Raw genomic sequence first — 12,870 nt, forward strand, 5'->3', positions numbered from 1 at the left:
GGACCTCCACAATCTGGGTCTAACTTCTTTTAAGCTAAGCCTTACACGCTTGTCCATGTGCCTTTTCTGTGGTCTCCCTGTATGAACACCCTCTTTACCTGCCCTTCCTGTGTGGGTGTCTGCCCAAACCCACCCACCTCATCATTCTATGTAATGTGTTTTTTGCTGACTTGGAATACATTCGCATCTTATTTTTGTTGTCACAGTAGTTTTTTGGTGTGACTACCCCATACAAAGGTAGTTGCTTTCTTTTTAAAATTCTTTTTGCAACTTTGTGCACACCTCTTATCTTTAAGAGTAAGAATTTTTTATTGTAGTTTTTGTAAAATTGAAGTACCTTTTAGTGCCAAAGATAGCAAAATATCATTGAATGAAAAAAGACTCCAAGAATGCTAAAGCAAATTAGTTTAGCAATTCTGTATTAGGAAAATTAAAAATTGTCATACTGTATGGCAACTTTATTGAAGAAAGGAAAAAAGAAATAAAAAGATTTAAGTATACACACCTTGGAGTAAGTATTTCCTTATATTGGAGTTTCTCTAACTTAGCTGGTGCTGCTAATGACATGGGAATCACAATGTTATCTATGTTATAAGAACTCTCACTTCTCAATCTCCGTCGTGCAGTATTCTGTAAAACAGGATCATAGTAGTATCTGAGATTAAAGTGGTACCAGTATTTTATACTTGTATCTGGTTACTTGTAATGATACCTTCCTTTCATGAGTTAGATAAACATGATACGGCAGCATAGCTGTTATATAATTTTTATAAATACCCTTATGAAATCTGACTATAAATGTTAAGAAAAACAATTAAGAAATAATTCCTATCCTTTGTAAACCACACACTCTATTGACAGGTGTGTAATGTGTATTTACGAGCGTAAACATACAAGCTTATTTTTAAGACCATACAAAATAAGAATGGCTTAAAATGTAAAACTCTTATCAAAAAACACTTAACATAAAGCACTCTAAATGATCGTTTAACAAACTCTTTATTAGGAGCAGTGATAAAATATTTTTGATAAGCCCTTCTAAAGATCATTGTTAACTTTCATCTGTGTCTTCCTGTTCCCCATGCTTCTAATTATTTATTCCTAAACCCTCTCACATTGTGATTGTTCTCCTCCCTGGCCAGATGACAAAAAAAAAACAAAAAACCCAAAACAAAACAGTCAACACAAGTCTTAAATACTCATTAGCAAAACTGTATTTAGCTTCATATGTTAAAAAGTAGAGATGGTTTAGTTTTTAACTCAGAAAAAGAGCTATAGCCAAAGATCAATGAACTATTAGACTCCTATAAAAAGTTGTATTTAATCAAATTTGTTTTCCTAATAAGCTAATTATAAGTATCCTAGTAAATCTGTTATAGATTTATAAAATAATCTAGAAATTATTTTAAAAATCAGGTGAGTTTACATACAGTTTAGTATACTAAAAACTTACTTGTGATGATGAATTCTGGGTTCTTGATATAATGCTGACATTAGAAACAGCAGTAGAGTTGTTATGGCATCCCGGTTCTGTGTGTTGAAAAGCAAATTCTTCAAATCTAGTTCTTTCTCCTGCCGTAGAAATAACCATTGAGAATGTCACAAATTGGTAATAGAATTGTTTTTCTAATTAGGTGATGGTGATTGATTCCTTACCTATCTTTTCTTTAATGCATATTTCAGAAAACATAACAAAATAAGAAAATGGAAAGTGAGAGGCCTTACCATAATCCTGCCATGAGTATTTCCTTGGCAGGGAAAGAGTATTTCCTGGGGCCTTGGCAGTTTTTGTACAGTGTGTATCATATTTCTTGAATAAGGTCATTCCCCCCTCTTTAATTCTTTTGTTTTCTATGACTTCAATGAAAAGAACCATCAGGACTGATCTTAATTTTTTTATCTGTTCTTTTATTTTTTATATCTGACTTCTAATTTCTGTAATGTGTCCTTAACTAAATCTTCAGAAACATGCTGGAATTTTTTTTTTTTTTTTTTTTTTTGAGACAGAGTCTCGTTTTGTCGCCCTCGGTAGAATGCCATAGCGTCATACAACTTCAAATTCTTGGGCTCAAGTGATCCTCTTGCCTCAGCCTCCCAAGTAACTGTGACCACAGGTGCCCGCCACAACACCCAGCTATTTTTAGAGATGGGCTCTGGCTCTGGCTCTGGCTCTGGCTCAGGCTGGTCTAGAACTAGGCAATCCACCTGCCTCTGCCTCCCAAAGTGCTAGGATTACAGACGTGAGCCACTGTGGCCCAGCCTAACATGCTGGAATTTTTTTTTTTTTTTTTTTGATACGGTCTTGCTCTGTTGCCTGGGCTGGAGTTTTGTGGTATAATCATAGTTCACTGCAACCTCAGACTTCTGGGCCCAAGCAAACCTTCCACCTCCTCCTAAAGTGCTAGGATTACAGATGTAAACAGTGCTTGTCAGAGTACTAATTTCTAAAAGTACTTCTCTGGTATTCACTGTTCATAGCATTCTGTTCTTGTTTAATAGATGAAATTTTTCTTTTCTTTCGGGACACTGATTCGAAGTTTACTTATTTGTATTAGCTATTTCTTCTAAGTTTCTCTTTTTCTTTTTCCCTATGTATAATTGTATGTTAACATATTTGTTTATTCACACCTTTACTGCCCTGATTATTTTACTTTACTGCATATCTTATGAAATGGTATTTTTCTGTATAATGTAAAATCTAACACTAATTCCATATTTACATTTCTCTAATTATGAAAAAAAGTTCTTTATGGATAGTTTCTTCAAATCAGGATCCACATATTGAAATTGGTTACTGTTCCTGGTTCTTTTATAGTCTAGGTTTTTTTTTTTTTTTTTTTTTTTTTTCTTAAAATGACACTGGCTTGTGACAGACTAGACCCGATGTCCTATGCTTTTGGAGTTGTCTGATTATTTGTAGTTTATCATTTCATTTGTTCTATTTGCGTATTCACGTCGAACTTAAAGTTAGATGTAAAGTATCAGTCAATTCAAGGAACTTTTTACTTCATACTTACAAATACAATGAATATTTTATAATGCATCTTGTTCTTTTTTTTCCTTTTTTGAGATAGAGTCTCAATCTGTTGTCCTAGGTGTAGTGCCCTGGAATAAGGCTACCTCACAGCAACCTCCAACTGAGCGATCCTCCTCCTCCCTCAGCCTCTAGAGTAGCTGAGACTAACAGGCACCTACCACAAAGCCTGGCTAATTTTTCTATTTTTTTTTTTTAGTAGAGACGGGGTTTTGCTCTTGTTTCAGGCTGGTCTTGAACTCCTGAGCCTCAAGGCAATCCTCCTGCCTTGGCCTCTCAGAGTGCTAAGATTAAAGGTGTGAGCCACCATACCTACTTAATAATGCACTTCTTTTTAAGAGAATTTTTTAGGCTGGGCAGGGTGGCTCATACCTATAATTCTAGCACTTTAGGAGGCTGAAGTGGGTGGATTGCTTGAGCTCAGGAGTTTGAGACCAGCCTGAGCAAGAGTGAGATCCGTCTCTAGTAACAAAATAGAAAACCTGAGGTAAGAGGACCTCTTGAGCCTAAGAGTTTGAGGTTGCTGTAAGCTATGATGACGCCATAGCACCCTACCCAAAGTGATAGAGTGAGACTCTGTTTCAAAAAATAAAAAAATAAAAAGCTTTCTATGTTTGGGTATGCATGTCTGAAAGTTCCGGAAATGCTAGGTGAGTCTTGGTTATCTTTTTTGAGATAGAGTCTCACTCTCTTGCTCTTGGTAGAGTACCATGGTGTCTTGATAGCTCACAGCAAGCTCAGACTCCTGGTCTCAAGTGATTTTCTTGTCTCAGTCTCCTGAGTAGCTGTGACTATAGGCATGCTCCACCACGCCCAACTAGTTTTTCTGTTTTTAGGAGAGAGTCTTCCTCTTGGTCAGGCTGGTCTTGAACTCCTAACCTCAAGCAATTCACCCGCACAGCTTACCAGAGTGCTAGAATTACAGCTGTGAGCCACTGTGCCCAGTTTGGTTATCTGTTCTTAAGAGTGAAACACTAAAAAGCATAACGAAATGTCTGGAAAATGTAGGAATTTGTTGATTTTTGTGCTACAGAAAATTATTGATCAGGTAGTTGTCAGTAGTGATTTGGTCTATTGTGGTGGGATTTCTAAAGAAAGACACTAGAGATAAGTATTAAATCCATTGTGTATAATCATAGTCTAGTATATCCCAGATATAATTAGTTTGTAATTTATCTTGCCACTTTTAATTTTTATCATTAGCAATAATTGGTAACCATCTTTTTCAAATCTCCACAACAAATTTCAGTCCGTATTGCTAGAAGAGTTCTAATTTCCAAAGATATCTCTTGGTCATCTCTGAACTCTTGTGTTTATATGCTCCTAAGGAGAATTGAACAGGGTGGTTGAGTTAAATCTTGTTGATGCTGTCAAAATTGGAGGAATCTGCAGTGACTCAAACATCTCCACTAGCCTGTTTTGAGTTCATAATACAACTTTGGGGCTGGGTGTGGTTACTCATGCCTGTAACCCTAGCACTCTGGGGAGACTGAGGTTGGAGGACTGCTTGAAGTCACAAGTTCGAGACTAGCTTGAGCACAGTGAGACCCAGTCTCTATTAAAAGTATTAGCTGGGTGTTGTGGCGGGCACCTGTAATCCTAGCTACTTGGGAGGCTGAGGCAGAAGGATCATTTAAACCTAGGAGTTTGAGGTTGCTTTTAGCTATGACCCCACAGCACTCTACCCAGGGCGCCAGAGGACAGTGAGTCTCTTTCTTAACAAAAATAAAAAGAACAAACTTTGGAGACTAAAACCTATTCAGAGGACAGTTGGTAGAAGACAGCAAATACAGGAAGGAAATAATTGCCATAAAGTGGAAGCTCTGAATTAACTACATGAAGAAGCTGTTCAGTGTTCATAGGGTCCCAGGTGTTTTGTGTAATACAGTGACTGCTGGATTATAAAGTCCCATGAGACGGGTTCTTTGAGGGTCAGAATTTCTTTATTTTCAATATTTAGCACTAGTTCATATCTTCGTTTTAACCTACCTAATGCTGTTTCACTCAAATGTCTTTTCTTTCTTCCTTGTAACAGTTGTGTAGAAGACTCTGACCTTATTTGAGGTTTACATGTAGGTGAATATCCATTTCTCCATTGATTTAGAGAAGTGCTATGTACTAAAATAAATGAAAAGGAAATACCAAATTTTAGTTCTTTAACAATAGTGAACATGTTAATCTATTATTTTTATTTATACCAGTGCAGAATTTTAAGATAACCATTCAAAATTTCAGATAATGAAATAATCTGTAGTTTATCATTTCATTTGTTCTGTTTGCATCTTAAGTACTGAGATAGACAACTCAAACTAAAAATACCTGAACAGGATTCCTTAAAGACATCCTCAGGAAGTGCCCAATTTCCTATACTGCTTCATTTTTTGAAGGGGTTGAAAAGGAAAGGTGATCTGTTCTCAAAGTCTTCCAACTGCAAAACGTATAGACTGAGGATTGGTTCAGATCTGTAAATCTTGGCTGAATATGATCTGAATCCTTAATTTCTTGCTTACCCTTAAATCTGGAAACAATTCAGGACCAAGTAAGATTCAACAGGGTCACAACAAACTGGGACTCCTTGAGAACAAGAAACAGATTTCATCCTCCTCTGACAATGACTAGCTCTGTTCTTTTTTTCAAAACAATGAATTGAATACAGCTGTAAGTTACTTTCTGCCTTAGTTACTTCATCTGTAAAATAGGGGTAATAGCTATCTTTGGGTTGTGAGAATTAAATGAGTTAATTCTTGTAATAGTAGAAGCACATCTGACATAAGTGTTCAGTAAATGTTACCTTTATCATCATGAAAATTGTCTAACTTAAACTCCATATTTCCACTACTGGTGTAATTACCAAATTGGCTCTTTTTTTTTTTTTTTAAACGGTTGGAGCTACGGAAAGGAATATTTAAAAAAAAGTGTAGTCAGAAGTACTAAACTCACTGGTACTGAAATTAAGGGCATGGCCTATGAACAGTGACCAGGAGTCTAGTTTCAAGACGAGAAAGCACCTGAGAAATGACAGACAAAATTTTTATACATGGGAACTGCGCCGATACGCACATATCTACATTTGTGAGCAAAAACGGAACTTCTAAAGCAGAATTCGTGAGAAATCAATGAGAGGTAGATACCATATGGAATTTGAAGAGGAAGCACATGGCAAAATACTGCCACAAAAGTTTGTGGTGGGTCAACACAGGTGCTTTAGACCCAGAGAGCAAAGGAAATCTGGGAGCAGGACAATTAAATTGGAGCAAATGATACATTGGCCTCACATGCCAGTATCTCAGCCAGGCTAGCAGAGCTTTGGGCAGAGAAACAGATGGTTGGACAGAAGGCAATGCCCATGTGTCCCACCTTGAAATGTTCTGCCTACCCCAGCATTGTGTGAAAGCTTTAAGTAATAAAATATAAACCTCTACCCTACCCATTACATGGATCCCACAAACAGAAGTGGTGGTAGAACAATCTTAATGGTGAATATCAGCTTCAGTGATGAGCATGCAATCAAAGGTCAGAATACCAACACTGTGAATGAGATAGTAACTGCAAGTGGAAGAACCATCTCAAGAAATAGTTAATGGAGCATTCACAGAATACAGTCTTTTATTTTTTGCAGGTTTTTTTTGACTGGGGCCGGGTTTGAACCCACCACCTCCGGTATATGGGGCCGGTGCCCTACTCCTTTGAGCCACAGGCGCCATCCAGAATACAGTCTTTAAAACAACTAATATTGCCAAGAGAAACAGGCAAAAGACCTCTCCAGCAAAATCTTAGAAGTGTAAAGTATAATTGTTCAAATATTAATGAACGAGCTGGGTGTTGTGGCATACACCTGTAATTCCAGCTACTCAGAAGGCTGAGGTGGGAAGATTGCTGGAGTCCAGCTGGGAGAGACTAGGAAGACCGTCTCTTTAAAAAAGAAACAAGAATTCACTAACTGGGTTAAGTAATAGAATGGATACAGTTGAAAACCAAAATAAAGAGTCTGGAAGAGGTTTTCTACAACTTGTTAGTATAGAGTGATGCACAACATGGGGTAAGAAAAAAATCAAAACATGTTAACAGAGATCAGGAAGGGGAGGAAATACTTGAAGAAACAGCCAAAAAAATGTCCAGAATCAGTAACACTAATTTGACAGTAAGATTTCAGAGAACTCATTTGAATGTCAAGCAGCAAATGAAAAAAAATAACCACATCACAGATGAAGGTATACTTTAGAAGGGATTAAAAAGATTACTACAAAGGAATGCAAATGAGATTTACAGGGCAGAACTAGATGTAAGAAAACAGTGACTTTAAAGGGAAATAACGTTAAATGGAAAACAAGTTGGCAGGAATAAGTCTAATCTCAGTGTCTATTAGGAAGTAACTGGAATCGTGAGAGCTAAATTTTAAAATTAGTGTTCTGGCACATGTAGTGGTTCAAGAAGTTAGTGTCCATTTGTTTTAGTGAGAACATATTGCTGTAGTATTTCAAGCAAAAGACAGTTCACCCTCTACAAATCTATAAGTAATTTACTTTTCTTCTAAAAGCGTATCAAACTTTGTGAAGGAAATCTTAACTTCAGTTCTGGATCTCCCAAATCCTATCCTAGTGTCCCTCCTAACACCTTGACAGAACATTTCTCCTGTCTCCTGTCATTACTTCTCCCTTTTCATTTAATCAACCGATAGGTTTATAGAGAGAGCCAATAACATGACAGGCACTATTCTAAAAGCAAAAGCAGGCATGGTCCCAGGCCTTGATTTAGTTTACAGATGTTCCTCAAAGGTTGTAACTATAATGTATGATAAAAAAGGAGTACACTGTGTGACTATAGAGAGCTAGTAAGAGTTCTAGGAAGACTTCCCAAAGTGATAGATTTCAAATAAGGATAGAAATAGCTGAGGTAGGGAAGGAAGGAAGAGCAGCATGTGCAAATGGCTTTCAAAGGAAGCAGGACAAATTCAGGAACTGAACAGCTGTAGGGTAGCATGATGAAACAAACACGAGCAGGCAGGAGCCAGCTCATGTGGATAGGGCTTTAGGAGTCCTCTCTATTAAGAATACTCCCTTAGGTTTGTAATGTGTTACTTAAAAAAAAAATCCCTCTCAAATGTTTTAAAAGGAATTTGGGTGGGGAGCAAGTATAACAATGAAATTTGCTAATTGAAAAGATCAATCTGGCTAGTGATTGAAGGAAAATTAAAAATTCCTTAGAAAGCTATGTCAGCAGTGTAGCTAGAAGAGCATTATGTTGGACAATGAAAGAAATGAAGATAGTAAATTTGGAACAAATTGGAAAGATACCGAGAATGGCAATTGGTTTAGATCAGAAGTGTGGGTTAAAGAAATAGCTTACTTGTGTAGGTTAGGTTCTGTCATGTTTCTCATCCACTCTTCAAAAAATAAAACTTTATCATCATTATTATTATTATTTTGCAGTTTTGGCTGGGGCTGTGTTTGAATCTGTCACCTCTGGCATATGGGGCTGGTACCCTACTCCTTTGAGCCACAAGCGCCACCCAATAAAACTTTATTTTTGACAATCTCAGAATTACAGAAAATTTGAAATAGTACAAAGAATTCCTATATATCCCTTACTCAGATTTCACAAATGTTAACTTATCACATTTGCTTTACCTCTGAACTCGAATGAAATTAAGTTGCTGACATGATGTCCCCTTACCCTAAATACATCAATGCGTATTTCTCAAAAAAAATGACATCTTCTCACATAGTGAAATCAACAGATTAATACCATTAGCTAATCTACATGTTGTCTTACTCAGATTTTCCCCAGTATCCATAGAATGTTACAGAAAATTATGATCACTACTTGTGTTGACAGATCTCTTTAAAATCGTATATATGAGACAGTTCCACTTTTTTCCTTGTCTTTCATAACCTTGAATATTTTGCTAAGTTCAGGCCCTTAAATTGGTTTTGTCTGGTATTTCCTCATGATGAGAATAATCATCTATTCACCATTTGGCTTTTCCCTACTTCCTTGTTACCTGAAGTGAGCAGTGCTATTGTGATGGTGAAATTTAATAGAACATGATTAAATCCAGGCCAGTGGCAAGGCATACAGAGATTGTCTACTTACCTTCGCACACTTTCCCCTACAGGAATACCAAGCTATTTGTAGATACTTGAACACATCACATTGTTTCATGTCTCCATGACAAGGATACATGTTTGTTTCCATTATTTAAAGCCTTAATACTCGGTATGGGCCAACAGCATTAGAGTCACCTGGGGACCTTGTTAGAAATGCAGACTCTCAGGCTTTATTCTAGACCTATGGAATCTGAATCTGCAATCTTATAACATCCCTCAAATAATTTGAGAAGCACCAATATGCAACACTTCACCTTTCTTCCTCTGTAAATTCCAGGTAAGTAGCTGAAGCTACACTTGGCATTACCGTCATTCTTTGCCCATTCCTTATCTCTCTTAACCTCTCTTCTGGCTTCTAGGCAGAACACATACTCCTCCTTTATAGAATATTTTTAGCATATAATAGTTACTGGTGTCTTCCCCCTATTACATTATAATTTCTTTGATTTCCTATGATTCACATTGATTCTTCATTTAATAGTCTGCCTGGCACAGAGGAGGTGGATAATAAATTCTGACCCCCAATTTTAATTCTATAGAAATCACTAGCAGTAAAAGAAAAATTAAGACTCAGCTGCTTAAGACATAAATGATGAAACTTCATTACATTATTGAACATTACTGTTAATTTTGTGCCTGACACATTTACACTATTTTCTAAAATCAAATAGTTGAGCAACATTAGAACAGACTCACCTCATCTCTAACACAGCATGTATTTTCATTTTAGCATACTCCTTTCAGTATTATAGTATTGCTAATTATAGACATTGTTGAAATAATCGTCTTCATGAGTACATTTTTTTCCCCTTTGAAAAGAATTTAGTTTCAGGATAAATTCCAGTGAGTGGAATTGTATCATGAAAAAGTAACTGAACATAAACTATACAGTATTTTAGGCTTTCCCCCCTACATATCGACAATTTTTCTTCATTCTTGATGTTTTCATTTCTTTTTTCTTGTTCTCTTTAACTTTTTACTGTGGAAAAATTTCAAAAACAAAAGGAGACTGGAATAATGAACTGCCTCGTACCTATCCTTCAGCTTCTGCAGTGATCAACTCATGACCAATCTTGCTCCAGCTCTCTCACACCATTTTTTTGCTAGAGTATTTTAAAGCAAAGCCCAAACACATCTTTTCATGTACATACATGTTGGTGTGAATCTCTAACAAACTAACTGATAAAGTGTGCATTTTTATATAACTTCAATGCAGGTTAGATCTAACAATAATTCATTAATATGATCTAAGCTAGTTTATGTTCAAATTGCCATCTCAAAATTTTGTGTGTGTGTATACAGTTGGTTTAATAAGAATCTCAACAGTTTATTTACACCTTACATTTGGTTGATACAAGAATAAACATTTCTGGCTTGGCGCTTGTTAGCACAGGGGTTATGGCGACAGCCATATACACCAAAGGTGGCGGGTTCGAGCCTGGCCTGGGCCAGTTAAGCAACATTGACACCAAGGCAACAAAAAACAGCCAGGGGTTGTGGCGGGCGCCTGTAGTCCCAGCTACTTGGGAGGCTGAGGCAAAAGAATTGCTTAAGCCCAGAGTTTGAGGTTGCTGTGAGCTGTGACGTTACGGCACTACCCAGGGTGACATAGTGTCACTCTGTCTCCAAATAAATAAATAAATAAAGAATAAACATTTCTACATGGTTATAATTGTAGCAAACACAGAAGTAAAATATTTTCACCTTATGTCATAACATTGTTTGAAAAATGTTTTCATCCTTATATGAACTTCCAAGATATTAAGGTTCCATATTACAATATAGTATATAATTAACCATGTCCTTATGTTCTTCATTATTCCAAAAAGTGTTAAAATGAATGTAGTTGTAAATAAAGATTGCTTCATACTTAGGATTACAGTAGGATCGAACATGGAATAATTGGGTCAAAATACAGTTAACAGTTCAGCAAATATTTATTTTAAGGAGATACAAAAAGTAAGCAAGGGAGTCTTTTAACCACACTGAGCTTATAAAAAGAATACATAGTTTAAAGACCGTGTAATGTGTTTCCAGTGCTTCCAAGGTTCGTATCAGTTCTTAATTATCTGACATATTGGAGGGTGCGAAGTTTACTAGAGTCATGTCAGAATTGATCATTACATTCTTTAAACTTAGTGTAATAGGCAAAAACAGTAAACATTCTCACTGTGTCTGACATAAGCACTCAGTAAAGCTTAGCCAGTACTATCATCAGGTATATCTAGTTTGTCTCTTAATTCTTTCAAGATATCTGTTTTTAACATTTAACTCTTAATCTACTTGAAGCATATTTCAATGTTTATTCATCTTAAATTTGTGCTGTACGAGATAGGGATCTCTTTTTTTATTTCTTCCAAAGAGTCATTATTTAACACCACCAATTATAGAGGAAACTTCACTGATCAGAGCATGGCTCTGAGCCACATTGCTTCTGTTGGAATCCTGGTTCTACCATTACTCAAATGTGATTCGGGGAAGGTTAGTCAAGCAGAGTATGAAAATACCTATCATACAGGGTTGTACAGATTAAAAGAATTAACTAATAAAAGCCCTTCAGTGTTTGCATATAAGGAGTACTTCATAAGAATCTTACTGTCATTATTTATTGACTATGCTGTCCTTTTCACACTGATAAGAAACACCACTTTGTCATATAATGAACAATATTACATATTACAATATAGGTAATATTGTAGGTATATGGGGTCTGGTATAGGTATATGGGGTCTGTCGGTAGGCTTTTAATTTAGTTCCCTTGATTTGGCTTCCACCAGAACTACATTTTAATGATTATAACTTTATACTACATTTTGATATCTGAGACTTATTAGTCTTAGAAATTTTATTGGCTACTCTTAAACATCTTCCCTCTGATACAAACTTTAGAATTACTTTGTTCCAAAAGAATAATACCTCTGTCAATCTGATTAGAATTACATTCTATTTATAAATTCAGGAAAACTGACATTCTTATGTTACAGTACTGTTTTGGACCAGGAAATTTCTCTCTTAGGAATGTTCTCTTGAACTCTCCAGTAAATTTTTGAAATGTTCTTCATATAGGTCCTTGTTAAGTTCAATCCAAAATATTTGGTATTGTCCTTGTCAGTGTGTCTGGCAGTTTATTCCATTATATATGCTATCTAGTTATCGCTGGTACTTATAAACATTGCTGATTTGTATAAATGTATTAAAACTCCAATTCTAACAGGTGTTCATTTGACTCATGTTTTTGAGGTAGATGATTATTTCACCTGGAAGTAATTATCTTAGTTTATATTACTTTTTGATGTTAAGATTTTAATCAAAATATGCTAATGTTTTTCTTCTAATTGCTTCCAAGTATAGACAATGCCTTTTCTCTCATTCACAGCACTCAAATTTTACTTCGTAGTTCAAATGTTTTATTTAAAATCCTTGGAATTAACTGGAATTTTTTATTTCCATTCATGACATAAAATGGGTGTACAAAAGTACTCTACTCAGGACACTAAGCATTATTGTTTATTAAATAACAACAATATTAGGGTTAGTGCTCCAATGCTGGTGGGGTCAAACCTGGCCCGGATCTGCTAAACAACAACAGCAAAAAAATAGCCGGCATTGTGGCATGTGCCTGTAGTCCCCGCTGCTGGAGAGGCTGAGGCAAGAGAATCACTTGAGCCCAAAGAGTTTGAGGTTGCTCACAGAGCTAGGACACCAGAGCACTCTACCAAGGGTGATAAA

The 12,870-nt window shown here is 36.2% G+C and overlaps 1 protein-coding gene across 6 annotated transcripts in view; it reads right to left on the reverse strand.

The window, feature by feature from the left end:
* KANSL1L (KAT8 regulatory NSL complex subunit 1 like) overlaps positions 1–12,870 on the reverse strand; it is a 154,186-nt gene that overhangs the window by 6,001 nt on the left and 135,315 nt on the right. For 5 of the 6 annotated variants that reach the window (XM_053597789.1, XM_053597785.1, XM_053597786.1 and 2 more), the window contains 3 exons: positions 5,024–5,152; positions 1,454–1,572; positions 506–630 (listed from right to left, as the gene is read on the reverse strand). In XM_053597789.1, coding sequence (XP_053453764.1) covers positions 506–630; positions 1,454–1,572; positions 5,024–5,152 — 373 coding nt within the window. The remainder of the gene's footprint in view (positions 1–505; positions 631–1,453; positions 1,573–5,023; positions 5,153–12,870) is intronic. The other variant, XM_053597790.1, reaches the window with a different exon arrangement.

The sequence above is a fragment of the Nycticebus coucang genome, chromosome 7 (genome assembly GCF_027406575.1).
Source record: "Nycticebus coucang isolate mNycCou1 chromosome 7, mNycCou1.pri, whole genome shotgun sequence".
NCBI classification, from domain to species: Eukaryota; Metazoa; Chordata; class Mammalia; order Primates; family Lorisidae; genus Nycticebus; species Nycticebus coucang.